The sequence below is a fragment of the Homalodisca vitripennis genome, chromosome 3, assembly GCF_021130785.1.
Source record: "Homalodisca vitripennis isolate AUS2020 chromosome 3, UT_GWSS_2.1, whole genome shotgun sequence".
Classification (NCBI taxonomy): domain Eukaryota; kingdom Metazoa; phylum Arthropoda; class Insecta; order Hemiptera; family Cicadellidae; genus Homalodisca; species Homalodisca vitripennis.
Genome location: NC_060209.1, coordinates 140,920,761 through 140,945,436, shown reverse-complemented (window position 1 = coordinate 140,945,436; position 24,676 = coordinate 140,920,761). Strand labels below are relative to the sequence as shown.

The following is a 24,676-nucleotide window of genomic DNA, read 5'->3' as shown; positions in this document are numbered from 1 at the left end:
ATTTCCACACATAGTGTATTCACCATGCATAATGTTATCCATAGCTCTTTTAGCTAAATTTTTTTAAGAAAATAAAATAGCCTTTTTCTCAATAATATATGTTATTTAAAACCAAACTGAAGTTAATAGTTAAAAATACTGAGAGAACTAAATTTTCCGTCAGTGAATTAATAGAAATATATGATTCAAAGTCACAGAATCTTTTAACAGAATTACAAGTTTAATGATACTTAAACTCTTAATTTTATTAAAACACAATAAATACTAAACAGGTATCCAAGTATACCAGATCAAACTAAACAAATTTAACTAGGTAAACAAATATTGTTTTCCAAGCAAACTGAAAAATCTTTATAACAATATAAAATATTGTTTATTCAACCTATTAGTTATTCAAACAAGTGTCTGAAAACAATGCTAACAACCCGGGTAATCCATACTCATTTAAACTAAGAAATACTACAGACTATAAGTCTCTTGCTTGAAAATTAAAACAACAGGGTCTAATCTTGTGGTGGGGATGTCACAAGACATTTTAAGTCGTTTTATTAGTTGAAATGAAGGCCCCACACAGTATGTTGAATTGTGTTACAAATTTCACTTGACCAATTCACTGAATCGTATAACATTCCCAAGAGCTAGGTCATTGTCATTATTGCAATCAGGTTGTGGTTAAGTAAATTTTCATGAATTCATATTCACAATTTATTCAAAAACTGTATTATTTGTTTCATAAACCTGATTATTACTCTTATTATAAACAAACCTGAACAATAAATTAAAATGAGTAGTAGTATCCTAACTTTTTCATGTTTCCTGTCTAAAGATAAACACGCTATTCTTGGTTTACTTTATTTTTCCAGGACATTAAATAAGCTTTTACATAGTACAACTATCCAAATTTTATCTCAACTCAAGTGTATCATCTTGGTGTTAATGAAAAGTATCGATTAAGAACCCATGACCAGGCATGATTTCCAGTCTATAGTACGGTACTGACCTGTGCAAGCCTAGCCTTGAGTCGCAGACCCCACGCCCTGCTGCAGTACTGGCTGTTAGGTGCTACTATGCGGTTGAAGGACCACACGTTGACAAAGTGAAACAGCTGAGAGAACAACTGGATGGTGAGAGCTGCATTGACTCTGCAGCGCCGCAGTAGAGCCATGGCCGACGCCAACACACCCAACACCTGACCACAATACTACACTAGAAGACAGTTCCGTAGGATGGTTTTTTTGTGGAAGATTGTGCTAGATATTTACTAAAAACGAAATCACAATAATATATGCTAGATGTCTATCAAGTGTTAATACCAAAGGTTTAATATAAAATGTGATAAAACAGTAAATAAATAATGTCTTTATTTTGCTAATTAATCATCAAGTGCCATCACTTTTAAACACACCAAACCAATAATAATGCGTGATATAATTGGTTAGGTTTATTGATCTGCGTTAACATTGCATTAGATAACTCATATTCCAATGGCAACTGTAAACACTTAGTAATGTGTGTATTCACTTCATATTATTTCTCGGCAGAGATATTTGATATAAAAAAGAGTCGAGTAATGTATATAACTAATTAAATAAATGTAAAAAATATAGTCATTTTTTGGTGACATAGTGCATTTGCACTTGACAAAGTATTCCTACTAAGTTTGAGAAGTATTTGCCAAATCCAAGTAATTCGATACAACTATTAATTTTATTATTATTATTATTATTATTATTAAACACAGTTTTCCTATATAATTTTGTATTTTGTACAATGTCTTTCGAAAACAAAGATTACGCCTTCAGGTGACCCAAAAAATAAGTATGTAGATGAAACCTTTGATTTCCAAATGCCTCATATGTAAAATACAAATTTACATTGGAAATTATGTTTATTACTGATTATATCTAATTAACATTTTCCAATTGCTCAAAGAATCATCAATTCTAACTAAATTATTAAATTAGATTACTTAAATTTTCTGGAACTTCCCAACAGTGTCCGTAACTTTATATTTTACTATATTCCAGTTGAAACTACTTAATTTGAACCAATAATGCTATGATTTACAACTTACAGATGCTGTAGATGAATCTTCTGGATCATGACTGAGGTCCTCCCTCTCCGACAGGAAGTTAGGCATAACAGCTGCTAACTCTCCCTGCAGACAAGCCACGAGATGCCTGCAACATCACCAACCTCTTATAGGAATAAGTTACAGAATATACATATATTAACCAAAGTAAACTGAATGATAGCTGAGTAAACAAACTCCCAAAATATGAATTGTGAATTACAACTTAATCACTTAATAGACACATAAATTTGCTGTCAATATACAACTCATTTAAGTTCCAGGATTTCAAAGGAGTAAATAAACCTAGACATTAGAAACATAATGCGATGATTAGAAATCAATAAGGTGTCGCTACATAAAAAAACGAAAGAACAGTATCTCAAATTTATTAACATAACTGAAATTTATGCATATAACTTATTGGCTCCAGTAATGATGTGGCACAAAAACAATTCAACAGTAAGGGCAGGTAATTTCTAAACTGTGTACCAATAGTCAAAAGTGGTTATCTTGCCTCAAAGCTATGTCCATAGGTGGCGTCTAAGGATAATGCTGCTATCTGATTGTCTGACTTCAGGAAATGGTTGTCTTCTAACCTGAAGACTATCTGAACATCATCAGCCATATTTTACATGGCATCCAAAGAGAATGATAACGTGCCTGTCAGACTTCAGGAAATGGTTGTCTTACCTGAAGAGCATCAGCCAGAAGTTCAAGAGCATCCAGGAAGAATGATGATATGTGTCCATCAGACTTAAGGAAATGGCTATATGCGAATGTTGAGTTAAGTTTAATTTTACCTTCCAGTAGGTGCAGCGTCTGAAACTGACACTGTCACAGACTTGGCCCCTGGAATCTGGAGTCCATGTCACTCTAAAATGGAGCTAAACTGAACATTCGCTTTGAATAGACACTTCCCACCATTGCTATGTTATGAATAGAAATGGTTGAAGTCTTACCTGAAGGCTATCTGTACAGCATCAGCCAGAGTATCCTGAGCATCCAAGGAGAATGCTGACACATGTCTGTCAGACTTCAGGAAATGCAGCAGTTCTGACGCATTGGCCAACCACAAAGCTAGTGATTTTACTTCACAATACCTCTCCTGCAACACCACAATAGTTATTTCCTCTCTTTGTCTAGTATCCAGATCTGTTTGTTACACCCTCTAATTCTACAGTATTTAACATAAACTGAATTTTATTTTACAGTTTGTCAGATGATAAGTTGTTTTTCACTTGTAAGATATTTAAATTATTACTTTTTTCTATGTTAAGATAACAAGGATTTCAGAAATTAACTTAAATTAATTTTTATTTTATTAACTCTAGCCTGATATACAGTTACAATCATTTTAGTGTCCATGTACTACAAATGATTTTCTTAATGGAAGCTACAAACTACCGTGTCTCATCCAACAAGAGAGAATACACTGGCTAGTATTTTGTTCCAATGACTATTACATCATATTTCAATGACAATATTTAAAAAGAAGTTCAGTATACACTATTTTTATACTGTAGGAATGCAAGTGCTCTTAAAGCCAAGGATATATCTTCAAAAGCTATTTTAATACTTATAAAAATATAGCCTGTTGTTTAAGATAGTCAATGGTATTTTTTTTTAAACCACACCGATAGTCAATTACCTAATTAAAACTGTAGATTCCTTAGTTTTAATGGCTACTGATAAATTATATTCTTTGGTGATCAAATAATTTTTGAAATTAAAAAAAATTGCATAGGACTCAGACCTTCCACATTATGTATCCTGCATAGAGAATTTAATTTTTCAGTTCAATTTTTGTAATGCTTCGGTACAGAAAACAAGATTAAATAACTGGAAAATAAGCAAAGTTAAAAAACTCATTTTCAAATTTCAAAAGATTTTTATAATAATTTGATAAATGTTAACCTGTATGACATTGTGGATCATGGCCGCCACTTTTGCCAACATGAGAGTGAGCCTGTATGCCCGCTCAGTCGGCGTCAACTCCGGTCGGTAGTGCGTGCTGGCCCGGTACCTGGCGGCTAGATACAGAGTATACGCTGGTGCCAATTTGAATGCCAAAACACTTGGTTCCAAATCAGTTATTAATGCATGTAACAACGCCTCCTCCTTCTCTTCTCTAAGTTCCAACACAGCCGGCAAAATTGGGTCATTGCCACGTGGGTAACGTTCGTAGTTGGACAACCTGTAACAATCAATATTTCAACATATAAATTGCCCCAATTTTTCTCTTGAATATTTTTGAAAATATCACTTAAAACAAATTATTCTGTATTTAAAAGTATCACACTTACTTTTTCTAACAAATAATTTTATATCACCATGAGATACAAAAGTACTCTAATTATAAATCAAAGACGAAAAATAACTTTTTAAAATTTATATCAATAGCTAAGATTATGTTTTTTAATTGAAGATATAAAATGATATGATACATTAGAATGTAATCAACTATGAATACAACTTATAACATGTTAAGTAAAGACAAAAACAAAGCGGTGGTAACAAAACAAAAAGCAGTAAGTGTGAATGTGAGCGTGAAGGGGAGTGACAGACCTGTTGCCGTCCCTACTGCTGCTGCCAACCGAGCGTTGTGAGCGGGTCTCCTCTTTGTTGCCAAGACTAGAGGTGGAGCGTGTCTCGATGTTGCCGTCCACGTCGAATGTGGTCTCGTAGTTCTGAGTAGGGGTGGGAGTGACAGGGGGTTGACTGCCAGTGGATTGTCTGGGGGGACACACATGCGGGGTCATGCATACACTCACAAGGAACAGAAAAGCCAACGAAAACCAAAAATATTTTAACACAAAGAGAAAAATAATAAACTATATTGTATACATTTACTACAACAATAAATAAAATGACAAAAGCATAGAACTGTTACCTAATAACAAATTTGGTGGTTTTATTTGTTTTACATTTTTTTAACCATAATAATCAGACCAAAAGGTTATAAATAAATAAACAAAATTAAACATGCTAAGATTATTTTAACTGATATTGGTAAAGACTAATCAGGATCCAAAATTATGCCAAAACAATACCAGTTTTCATCAGCTTATGATTTATAGGTTTGTAGAGCAAAATGTGTGAACAAAACAATGTATTGATGTAGGGAACAGATTTTTGAATGTGCTAGTGTCTTCACATCACTCCACCAACAAACTGTGCTCTAAATAAACTCAAAAATAATTATTTCTATAATCTCACCTGTCATACGAATAATCATGAGCTGTTCTTGCAGAATCATGTCTCTGTCGTATTCTCTCGTCATGACATGGATCGCAAAATCGAAAATTATGTATCCTGCCAAATTTTACTATAGATCCATTCTGAAAAGACAAAACAGTGAAAGATTACATAAGGAATGATATTAAAGACATAAATACAGTCATACTCAATTCAAACACTTCTCACTTTGTAGCCATTACAAAAACAAATATTATACAATTTAGTACAGATTCAATTGACAGTATAAAACTGCTGGAATTATTATGGACTTGTCAAATGTTTTTGATGGCATGTGTTTAAAAAAAATTATTGATAAACCACACTCCACAGGTACAAAAAAAACTTTCTCAGTTTTGATTTTGATCTTATTTTTGAGATGGACAACAGTTTGTTTGTGACTCAACGTAAACTTGAAGCCACTGTTTGTACGCAATTGTCAAGTATCCAACAATATATTTTGGACAATGACCTGATAAAATTGAGAAAACAATTTATATATTATTTTCCATAAAACAAAACATATGCTTGAAACTCATAATTTTATAAACTGCAGTCGTACTGAAGAACTTAAGAACACCAAAATATAGGGCTTAAACTATGATATTAAACTTAGCTGGGATAAACATATACATCAAATAACGAATAAAATTAGTTCTGAACTATATTTACTGTATACTAGGTTTGAAAACATTTATATTTTCACATTTGATCTTATATGGTGCCTGTGTCTATGTGTCTATGGAGCTCTTTATAAAATCTTGATAGAATTCTCAGTTTTTGAAATGAAGAAATAAGAATAATGTTAAAATGTAAAACAAGATGACTCTGTAAAACAGCATTTCTCAAACCTATCAATTTAACAATTTATAGCTAATACATTTCAGAATGTAAATATATGTTAAACAACATATTGTGTATGCTTAAAATTGTATGATAAACCACATCCATATAATACATAGAATTAAAATTATGGAACATTTCCTCTACATGAACTAAAGTTTTTTTTTAAATAAAACCCCCATGTACTCAATAGTATAATTCATTAAACATTTCCCAAAAAATAAGTAATTGGCATACAAGATCAAAATAATTTAAAATTGAACTACAGGATTAAAATGCTGGTGAAATGAGATACCTTATAATAAGAAACTCTGTTCTCAATAATATTATTATATTTTGTATTTTCAGAATAAATTACTTGAATGAATTGATCAAATTTAATTACTTATTTGAATAAATCAATACTATTTGATTTACAGGGTGTGTAAAAGTGAATAAAGATTGTTGTGTAAAGTCTAAAACCCTGTATACCGTAACTTCCAAAACGTTTGTGTTCCATAATAAAAAACCTTTAAGCCAGAATATTGGACCATTTAAAATAGAAAATTAAATAAACATGAGTATTATCGAAAAAAGTGTTTTAATTGTTCAAGATTATTATAGAATTAAAGAGACCAAGATATACAACCACCTGCAAGATATACTACAGATTATCGTCCCACTGTATCCATACACAACCTCTCTACGATTTATGTTCCTCAGTAGTTCCTACATCACAAAAAAATATAAACTTTCTGAATGTTCTAAGCCTCATAACAGCACAATACGAGGAGTGTGGTGTAGATGGAGTACACACCTGCAGTATTGTGGTCTCGTATATCCGCTGGCCGTTGACATAGGTCTCAGCATCACGGCTACAAGGCGTGACGGTGACGATACCCTCGGTGTGAGCGATGACACAGTGTCTCGGCTGCACGTTAGGCCCGAACAGCTGGAGGGATTGGCTCTGTGAGTGCGGTGATGCTCGCTCACTGCCCACCTCCGTCACGTTGGGATGCAGCCGATGTCTCTTGGCAGTCCCTCCTGCGATATCACTTCCATCTATGCAAATAAATCCCTTCATACCAGTGGTATCTACACTGCAACTTCATTAATCAACAAAGTCAGAATAAAAATCTTTTACTCCATTAAAAAAAGGTACAATTCCATGACTATTACTTTGGGTTAATTGATGGATTCGCAAACATGCTTTCTAAATATTCTATAGTATTTAAACTTTTATAGTATTTTCAAACAGTAGCATTAAAATTAATTTGCATACAATTTCAGATATATATCCAATAAAACAGTGGAATAGTATGCAAATTAATTTTATGGCTACTATTTGAAAATACTATAGAAGTTTAAATACTACAGATATAAAACTGAAATCTGGAACATATAAGCAGGATTTTAATCTTGAAATACCTCCGCTGAACAAAATTGAAATTAATACAAGATAAAGAATGTAGTTACACACGTTCGTAAAATAATTTTAAAATAACTTTAAGAGATTATAGAAAGATTATATTAAACATAAGTGGAAATAAAATTAAGCATTGTGATGAAAAACTAAAATTACTATTGAACACCATAACAATCCTTAACTATGTTATGAACAAAACCATAAAAGAACAAATTTATGATTCATAAACTTTGCAAACATGTATTTTACAGTAGGAAACTGTTATTCAACATTCCTCCTATTTTAAGGCTAGTTAATATTTACAACACGAAATATAAAGCATATGGGACAACAACAGAGGCCAATCAAATTAGGGAATTGATTGAGTGGATCAAAGTAACCCACCCTGATTACCGATAGATTGTCTTGCGCAAATTGAATTTCTGAGTAGGATACAGAAGAGTCTATCTGACGATTTATTGATTGGTTCTGAAATTGGTTTCCTGGAAGTACCACATGGCAGTTTGGGTAATGGTATTGGCCTGTCACACTACAAACTGACTGTTGTCTGACTCTTCTAGCTTGATTAGTTAATCAATAAAGGAAAGACAACAAATTGAAAAAAAGGAAGTCTTAAACAGACACCTTTCTCTTTTATGTTGTAACAACAATAAAAATAAATCACTCAGTTTTATGTTAGATTAAAAAATACCTTCTATCCTGTTTTCTCAATTTATAACTCAGAAAAGATATAAATTATATAACATTAGCAATGAATTAAATACATTTTTGAAATGTATTAAACTTGGTAAATTTGTAAATGATTTTATAATTTCTTAGATGTACAATTCATATATTTTGTGTAGGAACAACTTTATTGTAACTAAAAATAAATTTGCACTACTGATAGATACATTTGAGAGAATATTTTAATGTGAAACAATAAAAACGTTTTGAATTAAAATACACCACAAAAACTGTTATCGGATACTGGATACATTTGAGTGACAGCCAGCTGAACCACACATTTGAAGCTCAAGGGGACATCTGTGTTCTCCAATGGTAAACATTCATTGTTTTTCTTATATTTAATTTTTATTGAGGTTGGTAAAACCCTGATACTTTGGTATCAAATAACGTAGATCAATACAAATGCAATATTAACCCTCGAGTTGGAAAATGGTGCCACTCTGTACTGGCAGCATTATTTTAATAGACTTGCAAGCATTTTGTATGTATTACATTTCTTTATTTATAGTTCCATTGTAAACTTTACACACCAAATTATTCAAAAAGATACAGGCAACCATATATAATACCAACTTGTAATAATAAACAATGGTTTCCATATCAGATTTGTTTATACCTAACATGTCAATTATATTTACAATTTTGAAAAGTAAAAAAGTAAAAAGAGTGGACAAAAAAGTAATAAGTAACAATAAACTGGTACTATATTTCACGCTCTTCCATAGTTAAAAAAGTCATTTATAAAAAGATTAATACTGGGAATTAAACATTTTTACTCCTCTGCTTTGACGACTAATATACCTTTGTGAATTCAGCCGGATTTTTGGAAACAAATATTCATCGCTTGTCAGTTTGAGAGTTAGATGGGCATTCAACAATTAGAAGAATTTTAATGACCTAGTCTGAATAATTTATGTTTGTAATGGATTAAATAATAGTCATTTTTAACTCAGTTTTATACAATATGTTAAAAAAATTTTATTTTATTTTATTCTAGTTTAATATCCAAGGTGTTAAATATATTTATACTGCAAACACATAGTCTAGTCATAAATGTAAAATCACATCCAAATTCAAATCTTCAGATTTAGAACATTACTAAAATTACTTGACTCAATACTAATCCTTTTGGCTTGAATTTCAATTTAGCACTCTTCAATATCTCGTACTCCATTGTTATACAGACTTATGCAGAACTAGGTGTAGCATGGACATAAACTAGGCAAGATTTAAGACCAAATATAGGTTATACAGATAGACTATAAATCCATTTATAGATTAAGCTCTATAATCAATTCTTAAAAACAAAATAGTTAAACAAAACACAGTTAAGAATATACTGTTAAGCATTTCATGTAAATAAAAATTGCACACACAGTAAATCACACATGTAAAGACTTGACTCATTATCTCTTGTGATAATTAAACTAACATTTCAATAAATAGTAACTTAGCATTTACATTGAAATTACAATTTAACTACTTAAACATTTTAGTATCCTTTAATATCCATAATTAATAAAACAGAGTAAGAAAAATAAACAAGAGTTACAAATAACAATGAAGGGCTCTTTCAATATATTAAGCTGCCAAGATGATAGCTTTAAGCACCGAGATGGTGACATCTGTACGTTATTGAGAAATGTGCCTGTACTGAATGACCTACAAAATAGGGAGCCTGTATAGAGTCAATAAGACAGTCTCTGGTTCAAGTGTTGACTGTTTGAATATATTAAGCTGCCAAGATGATAGCTTCAAGCACCGAGACGGTGAGATCTGTATGTTATTACTGCCTGTACTGAATTAACTACAAAACAAGATTGGTATATAGAGTCAATGAGACAGTCTCTGTTCAAGTATTGACTTTTTGAAAATATTAAACTGCCAAGATGTTAGCTTTCAAGCACCGAGATGGTGACATCTGTACGTTATTGAGGAAGGTGCCTGTACTGAATGGCCTACAAAATAGGGAGCCTATATAGAGTCAATAAGACAGTCTCTGGTTCAAGTGTTGACTTTTTGAAGCCAAGATGATAGCTTCAAGCACTGTGATGGTGAGATCTGTATGTTATTAAGGGAGGTGCCTGTACTGAAAGACCTACAACCTACAAGACCGAGTCAATGAGTCGGTCTCTGGCTCATTATTCTCCTCTCACTGTACAACCACCACAGGTCAGAGTTGGGAAAACAAATTTTGGAAGTTTACAACTACACAGGTTAGTTAATCTGAGATGTTGTTATGTTGCAGGTTGGAATTTTCTCTACATATCCAACATGAATGAGCGCAGGATAAGTTAAAGACATAAAATTAATTTTTTTTTTCTTTTCGTTAAAACATCTATTTCGTCTATTTTTCATGGGCTAGATCCTCATTTTTTAATCTGTAGTGTGCAAATGTTAAAAATAATGACAACAAAAGGACAATTGATAAAATAAAGAAGCACAATAATAGATACTTATTTTTAATCTAAGTTATTTTATTTAAGTTACACTAATTATAAATTTTATTTTATTTTTGTAAAATTAACTTTCTTTATTGATAAAATTAATTACTAGGAGTGACTTATTAAGGAGAAGCATAAACCTCTTGAGGTCTAAAAAATATATTAATGAAAAATATTTTTTCAATTCTTCATGTCTTACAATAAATTAAATATATAACCCTTTATACTTTAGATGTAATTGCATACATGTAAAATTTATTTTAAGTTAGGTCTGCATTATAATCAACTCCTACATTTTCATACTGTTAGCATTACAATTACCTTGGTTGCTTCATCTATCATCATACACAAACAATCACATATTAATATCGTTTCTGCAGTTAGTGTCCACAGTAGCAGAAAAACATTATAATGATTTGTGCCTGTCCTTCCACATGCAGACAACAGCTGATATAAAAATTACCATCTACCGGTACTGTTCATGTTTAGTTTTTGTGACAGTAACTGGCTGGTATAGTATTTTTGCAAGTTTTATAGTTTATAGCAATAGTGAGTGAGCTATTTTAGTGATGAATAATGCCTAGAATTAAATGATTTAAAAAAAAATTCACTTAGAGGACGAAATCAACATAGTAAAAGTCAGAGGATGTATAATTGAATGGAAATCAACAGAAAGAGAATTTGGAAAGCAGACGAGGAGATACAAGAGAAGAATAAGACCAGAGAAAGAGAAAAAAAATGAAGATGGTGAGGATTACTATTCTGGTGGGTTTTAGTGTAATAATACAGGGTTTGTTACACTTTAAACTGAATTTTCCTAAAGATATTTTTTTATACTTTAGACACACATTGTAAAAATACTAATAGACATTCAAAACACACACCAAATTTGCATGGTCCTTCAACATTGTAGTGTGAATAAAATCATGCATTTGTATTGTGATATGTTAATTCTATGCTATTTTAAACTGAATTATAGATACTTGACCATTTATGTTTTTTATTTAGTTTATAAACTAAAATATGTAAAAGATACTGATGCAAAAAAACATGAAAATAGTACTCATGCCTAAAGAGAAATCCAAAATTTTAAGTCAGTATATCAAATTGGTTCTTCAGGGATAATGGTACCTAAGTGGTACAGGATTTCCCCAAATAAATAATACACAAAACATAAAAGTTACATGTTCCTATTAGATTAACAGTAACACTTTGCAAATTTTACCTGGGTTCAGTTCCAAGAAGAAAGGCAACCTATCAAAGCCATCCTCGTAGCGGTATTCGTGCATTTCTGTGCTGCTCTGATGGTTCCATTTCTGCTGCGGCTTTTTCTTTCTCTTGCGCGGATGATAGTCAGCCGGTCTACGTCGCACGTGAAACATAATAGAACCTGTGAACACAGACACAATGGGCTTATTTTTTGCAGTGTAACAGAATCACGTTTTTAATTTATGAAAAATAAATCGTATAAGATTAAATCATTAGCACTTTGCACTTAGCATAATGTGCACTGCCATCATCATTTCACTCTTTGAGCTGAGGAAATGGCAAGAACTTTTCCATCTGAGTTTAATGTAATGTGATGCACCAAACTTATGTAATTATAACAAAACAATAACATTATGCTCTGATTAATTTTTACTTAACAGAGTTTATGCAAATTGTATAATCACCATTAAAATATAAAAATTATCATAAACCAATATAATATCATAAAAATAAACATTTGACTTAGAAACAAACTATTCAATTGCTCATTTATCAAATACCAATGTTGATTCATCCATGTTTCTTTGCATAGTATTCATTTATGCTTCAAAATTAATCCAAATCCTAAGATATTGGTTTTTAATTTTGATTTGACCAGAAAAAAAACCACTAATTCATCAGAAACTATAAGAATCCTTGATAAGAAGTGTGAGACTTCAAAATAAATCAATTATTTTTACAATGAAATTAATCATTTCCCTTATAAACACTCAGACCTTTATAGTACAGGAAAGAAAACATTGATATTTTGTAAAAATAGTTATTGATTACACATTACGGAATTTACTTCACTTTGCTCCCATATTCCATAGTACAATGAGCACATGTTAAATTGAGAAGTAACAACAGGTTGGAAGATAAACCTATTCACTTTATAAAGCATTAACTCTCAATTACCGCTATCAACAATATAGTGTTTCACGCTATATTACATCAAGTAAATGTTACAATGAGAAGTAAAAATTGGTTGGTGAAAAATACATGTTGTACAGTGATTCACTTTTAAAAGCAGTAAATCTTTGTTGGCAACAACATTAGTGTTCCATTCTTTATTACAAGAGAACTTTACAATGGGAAGTAAAAAACTGGATGGAAGACAAACCTACTCTATTCTGTTGTAGAGTAATTCACTTTATAAAGCATTAAATCCTGGTTACCCGCTTTCAACGGTATAGTGTTTCACACTCACTGTAAATTGCTTCCACTCTAGTCTACAATTTCTTACCTTAATGCTGTTAATTCAATAAAATGTTAAGAGTGAGAAACAAGACACAATAAATACTCTTACAAATTATTCTATAAATCTCTCTAATAGTAGGCCCGGTAAAACTGTATTAATTATTTAAAACTGTTTTAATATATCATTGAGGATTATAAATTGACAATTTTCATGTGTGACAGCTGTAAAATGACACATTGTAAATTGTAATGGATAAGGGAGGGCTGCGTGATGTATGAAATTAGTAAATGGATGGCATATCCATTACTTGTTCATGACCAGATAACGTTATAGTCTGAACACATGCAACCGATTACAGATAGCTTGAAGCACAATTTAAAAAAAACACCTTGAGCCAATAGTTTCATTTTGTTTTAATGAAGTACTGTAGTATATTATTGTGTGATAAATTTGTCAACTTAACTGATCAACTAAAACAAATGTTTTTTTTTAATAATTGCCACTTAATATAATTGAAAAAAGTAAAATATGCATGAACTGACAAGATCTAAATGTACAAGTTTGTGTGTTGGGCGGGACTCACCGAAGTACATGTGTTGTGGTCATCCCACCTGAACTGGGAAAGACAAGGATACCGATCTGAGCTCTGTGGAAAGGAAGATGGGAGGAGGTGGCTGGGCGGAGTTCTCGAGAGTCCTCTCACCGATGGCACTTCAATTAAATCGCCAGGAACAAAGCAAGAGACTGTTGTAAAGATGCAAACAGGGGTAACTATCTCATATCCAACATCTATCTTCCTACTGTTGTGCTTTTCCACTTACTTTGTATTTACTGTACTTCCATACTCTATCATTACCATAACTCCACACTTTAATCATGTATGAAACCAAATATTACCTAAGCTGAATAAAGTTATGATTGAGGTAATGCTTTCTTAACTATTACTTACACGAGTGACTGGCCAAAATTTCAAAATATATATTTTTTAAAATCCTTTCAAGATTAAAGATATTTAATTTCAGTATTAACTAACAGAACCAATAGATCATTCAACAATATAAAAGACTAAAATATTTATATCATAGAAGAGTAAAATTAACTATTTTTTAAAATTAGTAACATAATCAATTTAGGATAGTATTTTACATCCATTTAGCAAGTTATTATGATCGAAATTTAAAATAATCAACAGACCTAGATATTATATCTACACAAGCCAATTATGTATGAATAGGAATAATATATATTGAGGAATATGTAAAAGAAATATGTAATGAGTAAACCAGAAAAATGAAAATATAAATCACTCTAATCTCTTGTTTAACCGAATTGATTGGAGACATTAATACATAATAATATATATAATTGTTATTTTTATGGTGAAAACTTTTGTTAAGGATAGAAAACTGATTTAACGTGAGTGAAACATCGAGTAAGTTTTTCTTTAGAATTGTTAACCCGGAAATTTAGTAAGGTTTTGATTAAACAACATTCTATTGGTAAAATAGTGTTAATTCTTGTTTTGGTATTTGAGTGGGAGTCGTAGAGACAGCTAGTAATGAAGTGTGCTTGTCAGCCCTAAAAGAAATGTGCCTTAATGAATGAGAGGAAGCCATTATAAAGTTAAGAAGCAATTTACAGAACTTGCAGAGCTAGTTAAGTTGTGAAGATCCCCACAGTTACTACATGAAGTGTGCTTGTAACCAAGAAAAGTCAGCCCTAAGAGAGTGATGTGCCTAATGAATGGAAGGAAAACCAAACTTAACTGCCATATTTTATGTCACAGAGAACAAATAATTATTCAAAGGCAAAATTTTAAACAAACTCAGGTACCACAAGGTTCTGGCTTATTTATTGTGCCTGTCAATGATTATCCTTTACTGTGTACATTTATGTTGTATGCATACAATACCACCCTTAAAGTTGTAATGTGAGTACAAATAATCTCATGGCAGAAAAAATAAATAACCTTGAAAATTGCTTTACAATGGTTTAGAATTAATAATTTATTGTTAAACAGTAAATAGAACAAGTAACCAACCTATTCTATAAAATGTGTTAGGATTGAGAATGGATCGTAAAATTATTACATCACTTAGATAGCTAACTAAGTAAGTTATAATCCTCATATCCAATGTTTAAATAAGTAACATTTTGTATTTTCTAAGGGAGTTGGAAGGAATGTGCCTCAGTAGATATGAGTATATTATGCATTTTTCACTCTACATTATAACACTAAGGGGAAAAAGCTCCCATTTTATTAGTGATAAATATTGACTTAATATGCTCTCTTTTATGTTAGAAAAAACTAATCAAACTCATATGTACATCCTCAGACTTAAAATATTTAATAAACATCAGAGAAATTCTGAAATATAAACATGATACATTGACATCAATTTTGGTAAGACGGATTTGAGAAAAAGCTTTTAATTTCTTTAATAACTATTTTGTCTATGATACTTTTGTATGTGTATAAATAAACTGTTTATAAATAAAGTGTATAACCGTTTTAATTAAGATATTTTATTATCTATTATTTTACTTATAGGATTTGCATAATCTAGTACATAATAATACTATATGTTATCAAACAGTATGACTTTGTTTATTGTATTTGTATTTAATGATAAGTAAAATTCATGATTAATTACTGTATAATATTATGAAAAAATTCACTGATCATGCACAGCATTTAAGCTGTGATGTTCCAAACAGTACAAAATAAATCAACATTAAATAAATTTGGAGTTTTCCAGATTTTTAGATGGATAATTAAATTAAAATAGTGTTTTTACATCAACAAATTACAATTAATTTTTTATTTGTAAAAGTTATAAATTAAATATCAAAATAAAGTAAATTAACCTATAACTATTTTTAAGAATAGAAATGAGAGAAATTACATTAAGTTATGTGCCATGGGCCCTTACATTTTTTCATTAACTAAAATGTTATATTGATCAAATGACTCACTGACTCACTAGTAATGTTGTAGGGTAACTTCATGAATGGCGTTAGTAGTCAGTGCCCTCTCCCCTCTTCTAAGAGAACATAAGCCAATTTACGTAATCAGCCAAAGGAGCTTTTCTTGTTTCCTTCTTAGGACTCTTTGTCACTTTAATTTATTAAAACACTACTTTTTTTATAAATGATTCTTAATCAACAATAGTGAGAGACTTTTTTATTTCAGTGAAATATATAACACATATTAATTTTTGACAAAATGAACTGAAAACAGTTATATAAACACCATTAGTTTTATTACGGTAAAAATCCAACAGGCATAACAAAATATATTATATTTCTAGTAAAGATTTACAATACGAGAATTTGTTCAAAAAATTGGCAATGGCCTCTATAAATACAGGATATATTCTGTTATACAGTTTAAGGTATATAATAATGACTCTAGTGAAATCCAAAACCTTCTGTGCTAGGTGAAGTGAGATGAGATTGGATAGTAAGAGTCTTCTACCAAAGGTCACATATCGGTCTTAGTGATAGTTAGGGTGGTGGGGAGATGGGGGTGACTGACAGCTTTGATGATCATAAGGTTCAAGGTTAATGATGGAGAGTAACAGAAAAAAGAATTGGAAATGAGAGTTTTCACCAATTCTGTCATAGACACGGGGAGAATTACCTCACCTCCACAAAAGGATTTTCTATACTGAAATCATAGAAGTTGAAGCCAATGTTCCTATGAGAAAAGAATAAAATATTGGTACAGCCCAATTTACTAAATTCTCAGGTTATCTAGCATTACTAAAATTATTATGTTATTTGGGAAGTACTATTAAATTGAATCTATTGTGAAATGTGAAGTTCCTGTAAAACATGAAAGGACAGGAATATAAGAAGTATATAGGACATTGGATCAATAGTTCAATGACACATCAATATACTCTTCCATTGGATAATGAGGTGACTGACCTTCAACTTATCCATGGTGTTGTTTCCATTATCAAAATGAATCCATCACAGATAGGAATCCATTTTTATTACATTTAGTATAAAAATACAAATATATGGAATATATACTTCAATTCGGAATATGATGAATGAGGCAACACATGTTTTATGGTCTGCCAATATCTTACAAAACAGAAATGAAGCATTATCAAGAGAAATTCTCAGTAATGAAAGTATACCTCAATTAATTCAATAGATGGATTTACATATGAAGGCAGTAAATAGACAAATATGTTATTCTAGTCCTGTCATTAAGTTCAACACAAATGCATTCAATATTTTATGTCATTGAGAAATGCTCGACAGGACAAGATAGACAAATACTATCAAGACCTTTATTATCTTAATTTAATAATACCAAAGCCATTACTTAACAAACAGACTGATTTTGACCACTAGCACTCAATTTCGTTATTGGATTTTCTATTTAGATTATATCATTTAGGAAAGTTTGTATACGTTTAAAAAACCCAAAACTACATTATTAGTCACAAAATGAACATTTTCTTTAAAAACTACACTAATAGTTATTATTACAATTAGCAAACTGACTACCGGCGCTGGAAATGGGAATATTGGCTGGATGAATGTGGAGTTGGCTGAAAATTTGTACGTTTGAATGTGGTTTGAGGCGATGTGAAAGTTTTAAATTTTAGATATTAATTTTAGAATATCTTGACTATTGCTATACATGTGATTATGTCCTGGCAATAAAAATTGATTTGATTTGATTACAAATCAACAGGTAAGTCTAATTTATAAATATTTCCAAAAGCCTTTTACATTCACATTTTAAAATTGTTTTAACTGTTACATTTTTTCCATGGCCATGTTTTGGTTTAAAACACATTTTTTAAGCTGGAGTGATTTTGATTAAATCTTCCCATTTTAGAGTTTATAAAGTGGAGATAAATGTAAAAATTATATATGTATAATAATTATCTCGAAATCTTCAATTAGTGGAAATGAATTAATACAATAAACAATAGGCAATTCTTTATTGACAATATCTTTGAATTATGTTACAGTCATAAAAAAAGGATTGGGAAGTGATAGGGAAATTTATGATTTGGATAAGTTCATATTCCACTTTTAAATTAATCATTCCATGTGAAGAAATAGTTAAGCATGAAGAAAGCTGTCTCTTTCAGCCAGCATCGAAGAAGAGTCTTCTTCATGACAGGGGTGTTGTCTCTTTTCAGCCTGTTCGGTAGCTTATTGAACATGTCTAATACTAATATTTTAATATTTAAAGAGTATGGTAGTTATGTTCTACATAATTTAACAAAGCAAAATGTATATTTACAATGTTTAATTACTATTAATTAAACTTTAAATTTCTAGTAAACTAACTGTTTATGGCTGCAAGTTATTTTTACTAATTAAAGGAAGCCATGCTGTGACACAACCAGGATTTACATCCAAGATGAACTAATGGTTACATCTTTATCTTTTTGGGAAATGTAAAGCAGTTTACATTCCTATATGCCTTCCTATTTTAGGCATCATATATCTGGTGAAGCTGTAAGTTATTTGGTAGGTATTTTTGCATAAAATGATCAGTGTACTGGACATTATAGGATAAAATTGCACATTTACAATATTTAGAAAGCTATGTATATTTCCACAATTTATTCTTCCAATGATTAAAATCTGTTATAAAAAACAAACGTATTTATTGCCCACATGTTTTCTTTTCGAATTAAAAAAAAAATGTTTATTTACCCATTATACATGTATATTTTAAAATGTTTATGCACTAATACATGAACATTCTAAACCAATTTAATTTAAAAGTTATTTCATTTCATATTATATTTACATTAAACGTCTTGGGAATAAAAATGACTATGAAAGAGATTTGATATCTATTCTGTTTCCACATTTTGCTACATTAGGCGGAGGAAGCAAGCAAGCAAAGCTACACTGCAGTGGACAGGGCTATGATGTATTGCAGTACCTGTCACTGTCAATCATAAGGGATTGTGTGTCCCACATTCTCCCGTACATTACACATACTCCCATTTGTCACTATGATAAGTGTATGATAATCATATCCATCCATATGATCAGATAACAATGGCTAAACAGTGTGTATTGTTCCAGTGTCTACAGATGGTCAACAAACCACATTGAGATTTAACATTTCTGTTGATTATTCAAAAGTACAAATTATCACGGTTGGTTGATACTTGGGTTTAATTAACAACGTCTATCAGTTTTTATAAACATGTTCAGAGAAAATATTAAAAGCTCAAGATTAAAACTAATTAAGCAAGAGCAACTTTTTGATGATAACAATTTACAAACATCATGCTTTAACTGTTTTACTTAAAGGAGCAGTTTTAAGATTACATGGAAAGATTTTTATGATGTGTTTGAAAAACTTAACTACAAGGGGATTCACTGGGTCTCAATTAATTAAATCTACTAATATAATAAGTTTGTCTTACCATTAATAATTTAGATTTTATCTTTATATTGGAAGTGATCACAAAGCTAAGCAATAGTTTACTTAATCAGTGAGACTGCCATTGAGGAGACAGTTGAAAACTGCCATAACCCTAGGTCAAGTTGCACATTACTTTTAAGGCCATGATGAGATGAGACTAATTATGAAAAAACTAAATCCAGACACGTGCATTAAATTACAATTTTCATTCTTGATATCAATATGTGTACATTCCACACATAAGGTTGAAAAAGATAGTTTATAGAAAATGTTATAAACTCAAAGTATCCACAATCCATAAAAGAGTATAAAAATTATTAGTTTAACACACAATATTTAGATTTCACTCTCATAATGTATTTTCAAACCAGGATTGTGTAAACCATGTGTACACAAGTAAAACCTATTAATAACAAAAATAAAAACTAAACAAATAAATATTCTCCATTTCATTCAGCCTTGTATTTTTCTTATCTTTCATCTCTTGTGCAGCTATTACTTACACTTCATCATTTGCTAACACTTAAAATTATGAAGAAGTAAAAACAAAAATTTGTATTTTGGATCTATTTTGGTGTGCAAAGGTTTGTTTACTGTGACATTTTAAATCATAACAATTTAGATGGTTCCACTAATAGCCAATGCAATAAACCGTGTGATTTTATTACATATTAATTGTGTATAAAACCTAATTTTTTCAGTTTGAGTTTGGAATTTACATTTGAAAGCAAAGTCATGAAAAATGAATAAATAAGCATACTACAATTATTTTCAATGCAAGTTCCACAATGCCTAAAGATATTTGATGTCAGTTAGTTGTGACGTCACAGCTTGTGAATGATTCAAACATAACGAGCCAAATGGGATAATTTATCTCCGGGGAGTCTGCTACTGGCACATGTCTGCTTCAGAGCCATCAGTCACGGCACGATCTAGTCTTTATAAGAAACGTGAAACCACAAGTAATACTTTCAAATCTCATTAATTTGCAAGCCTACATTTATTTTCATTTTAAAAATATAAAATAATGATTAGATATACCGTTATTCGAGATATAAACAACCACATCTCCTACCACCCAGATAGATAAATATTTATATCATGCAATGTTGAAATTAGTGATAACAATGAAATGAGTTACTTAACAGCTGTGTAGCACGATATAATGCATTCACGAGCATCACGAGAGATACAAGTTAATTACATCTTATCAACGGCTTGATACATGGCGCACTCTGTCGGAGGGAGGGAACTGCAAAACACGGCTCAATCTGCCGAAACCGTGTTATACACATTCCACTACGTCACTGGTACACCACCACAAACAACAGCGGTTCAGCACCGACACAACCTGTTACCATTTCATCAAGTATTCATTTTAATAGTACCGAAGTATCAAACGATTCACATAAGAGTGATAATTACATTTTCCACCCCCTGAAACGTATTAAACTGTCCATTCTGCCACTTCCACACTACCAGACAGTGGCAGTTACCAGACACCACGTTCTTCACAAGCTGCCATGTTCCTTTCTTCCCAACATCGACGTCACACACTCACCACGAATTGCTACATTTCAGCGTTAATGCGAAAAAATAAAAATACAAAAACCTTGAAAGAAACCGTGTTATTGTCACATGTCACTTGTAACAAGAAGCCAGTCTTGCCAACACAGATTCCAAACAGAACCTAAGGATCTGGTTACAGAAAACACCTCACACGTTTGTCTCCTTTATTATTGAATTATTAAAGCTTTGAATAAAAATGTAATCTGCCTAGACCTACGAATACAAGTAATAACACACGTGGCTATAGTATCAACAAATAAACAAAGTGGACACAAATAATGCGATACTGTTTGATGGTAAACAAACTAAATGTAAAGTGGAAAACATGTTAAATGAACACCATGACATAGATCGACTCACACTGTTAATTTTCCCAAGACATAGAGTAGACAGTACCCCAGTGAATTAGGATGGCACGTCACGTTCCAAATAACAGATGATTTCAAGGAATTTAGTCGTAGTGTACCTAAAATATACCAATAGTATATAACTTTTTAAATTCCTTGTCATTTTTATTATTTATGTTGTGTTTATTTCTTGTTTCTTAAGCTTCAATTAGGAACACCTCAAACAGGCCTCAGAACTTCTTAACAAAAACTGGAGTATGGGAGTGCTGTTTACTGCAAGCCATATTTGATCGCTGGCCCGTCACCTATTGTGATGTTCAGTCAATGTGTCAGCTACCTCAATACAGGCAATAACCTCCACAGGAAAATCGTACCATACTGTAAGGAAGTGTAGAACCTTTCTGTTACACATATAGTTTAACCTCTCACAATGCTAAGAGAAAGTACAGTTATTGGTCTGATGTTAAAGCAATCAACGTATGGAATAAATAATCTGTTTATACTTTACATACTACATATTTTAAACATCTACCATTCTTCCGTATCAGTCAAACGTTTTCCTTCGAATCTTTAAATATATAACGTTACTAAAGTTAAATGCCATTAACAAAGTTCTACTCTCGTCATAGGCTGTGCCCTTGAGGGGGGAAGAGGTGAAGAATCACTGACTGTATGTACAAACTCGCACTTATTTGTACTTGGCTTTTACCTAATTTTAATTTCTGTTATTTGAATAATATTTCTGAGACGTTCTCTAATAGTACCGAGTATTTCACTTTTATTCCAGATTCTAAATTAAACGATTTCGCCTTGTTAACGACAGCGACAGACTAAGAGAGAACACACCAGTAAATGAAACCATTATACTTGTACGAAGGTAGCGGCTCAGTGGTGCGTGTGTATCACCCTAATTGTATCAGTGATGTACGAAATCCAGTCATCTGACAATACATCTAACCTCTCTTGAATGATATCCTTATCACAAAGCTTGACATTGCTACTTTGCTAAAACACAATTAGACACAAAGTATGTAGCGTATTGAATAATTGCTGTGTATCAGACTATCAGTCTTGTAATTGCAAAAAATAAAAGATTTTGAAATATTATTGAATACAAGAGACAACTCCAAATTGTTGGAGAGGGTTAATATTACTAAATCAATTTCTAAAATCTAAACTCCACAGACTATTATACTTTCCTCAAGCAATTACCAAAGTCTGTACACTATACGACGATAAAATCACAGCATTAAACCCGTTTTTCATTAGTCTACATAAAGATTAATTTTTAATTCGGAACACAAGGATGTACATTCTTGCGGATATACTTCCACTCTGTATTGATCAATACCTAATTAAATAAAACTGTTTCAATTAAATTAGTATTCCGATCATTCTAGTTGAAAGTATATCCAAATTTATGTTGATCTAGAGTGTCTCAAAATGATTATTCATAGTTTTAAACCACCGTAAACATTATCATCTGGTTTTGAACACCTACAATATTATTAGCTAATAATGTTTTGCAAACGCATTTTTATCGCGTAATTCATTGTTACCAACTCTCTAACATTGATCTGTGATCGCTATTTCTCATATTCAATTGTCTTTTTATCAAAGTAACTGGGGTGTAATTTGTCACTAGGAGACTGTGGTAGTGCACAAGTGGCCCAATCACGCTTGAAAATGGAATACGGATCGCAGTTACTCGTTACACAAGTTATGTGATGTACGCCATCAAAAATATTTTACAAACATTGTATTTATTCTGTTATTCTTTAACTACTTTTAAACATGAAGTGATCCGGAGTAGAGCAACAAGAACGTGAGGCTGAAATACAAAGAACCAGACAAATAGCCAACTGTAGCAGTAGAAGTTGTGGAGCCTAGGAAAGTAAACATTTTCCCCGGCTGTTGACCTTCTCACCCTTCTTTCACAAAATTAACACATTCATTACAACACTTAACTGGCTAAACTTTCTGTATGAAACATAACAGTTTTTAATCCCACCCACTTACTCAGTTCACTGTATCGTAATCCTTGCTGCAATTACCTAAATGAACAATTTACGTTATTACTGAGTACTGCCAATTATTCAAAGTAATTTAAAGAAAACTAAAAAGTAGTTAAAACTGTATGTAACTTGCAAAACATTTAGCCACAACAAAACTCCACCCTTAAAACCACAATTAGATTGTATGATAACAAATAATTTATCGATTATTAATCCCAGTGATTCGTTGTTTTACAAGTACACTTGTTTTAAAGTAAGTTTGTAAAATTCCATAATTAAATATAATCTTTCAAATATTGTTCCAAAAAAACTGTTTGAAAGGTTACTACTGTCGTCTGAGGTGACCTTTGTGTTTCTAGGGATCTCAGTGAGACGTAAGGACGCAGAGAAACTACCCCATGACAGGTGGCCACACGTAATATAGAAAGGGATCAACCTTCGGATTGAATTCCTGCCAGATAACCTAGGATCATCTCTGTATCTGCTGATATTTCCCCATATATGTAATGGCCTTACTTTACTGACCTCTTATACCTAACTCAGTCCAAGGACGAAAACGAATATTCATTGAAAATAGTACAATACGTATACGCAATTCAATTATTCTAAAAGAGTAACACACTAAGTAATATTTATTAAAAACTGTTGTATTTATTATTCACAGTAATATAATGATGAAATAAAGTGTTACAACTAAAATTCAAGAAGAAAGTATAACAAAGATGGCTACTGCTAACCCAACAATAGATTACTTATGAAATAAATAATCTACCGGCGATTTGTAATAGTTTAAAGTTTTGTTTTCCTTTTTATTTATAATAAATATCATTCGTATTTAGATTTATTTCTTTAATTACCTACGTGTAATCCTATATAAGCGATGGACTTCATACTAATTAAACAATTTGTTTATTTCAGTGAATCATGAACATATAATTTGTCCATTAATAAGGTTTGATTTATAACAAGTTATTTATTTTATTTTAAATGTAATAAGTGGATTATTCAATGCAAATTTGATAAAACCACATTGTTGGTTCAATGTTGGCGACACATATCTCTCGTGGGGCTGGAATATATTCATTCCTGTCTGTCTGTCTGTCCGTCCGTCTGTCTGTCTGTCTGGCAGTCTGTCCACACGAT

General features: G+C 31.4%; 1 protein-coding gene across 1 annotated transcript in view; it reads right to left on the bottom strand.

Annotated features, from left to right (window-relative positions):
- LOC124357597 (afadin) overlaps positions 1-24,676 on the bottom strand; it is a 302,603-nt gene that overhangs the window by 41,892 nt on the left and 236,035 nt on the right. Inside the window, exons 9-16 of the mRNA XM_046809519.1 lie at positions 11,955-12,119; positions 6,948-7,192; positions 5,291-5,412; positions 4,640-4,807; positions 3,989-4,268; positions 3,034-3,179; positions 2,075-2,180; positions 1,001-1,189 (exon numbers count right to left, since the gene is read on the bottom strand). Coding sequence (XP_046665475.1) covers positions 1,001-1,189; positions 2,075-2,180; positions 3,034-3,179; positions 3,989-4,268; positions 4,640-4,807; positions 5,291-5,412; positions 6,948-7,192; positions 11,955-12,119 — 1,421 coding nt within the window. The remainder of the gene's footprint in view (positions 1-1,000; positions 1,190-2,074; positions 2,181-3,033; positions 3,180-3,988; positions 4,269-4,639; positions 4,808-5,290; positions 5,413-6,947; positions 7,193-11,954; positions 12,120-24,676) is intronic.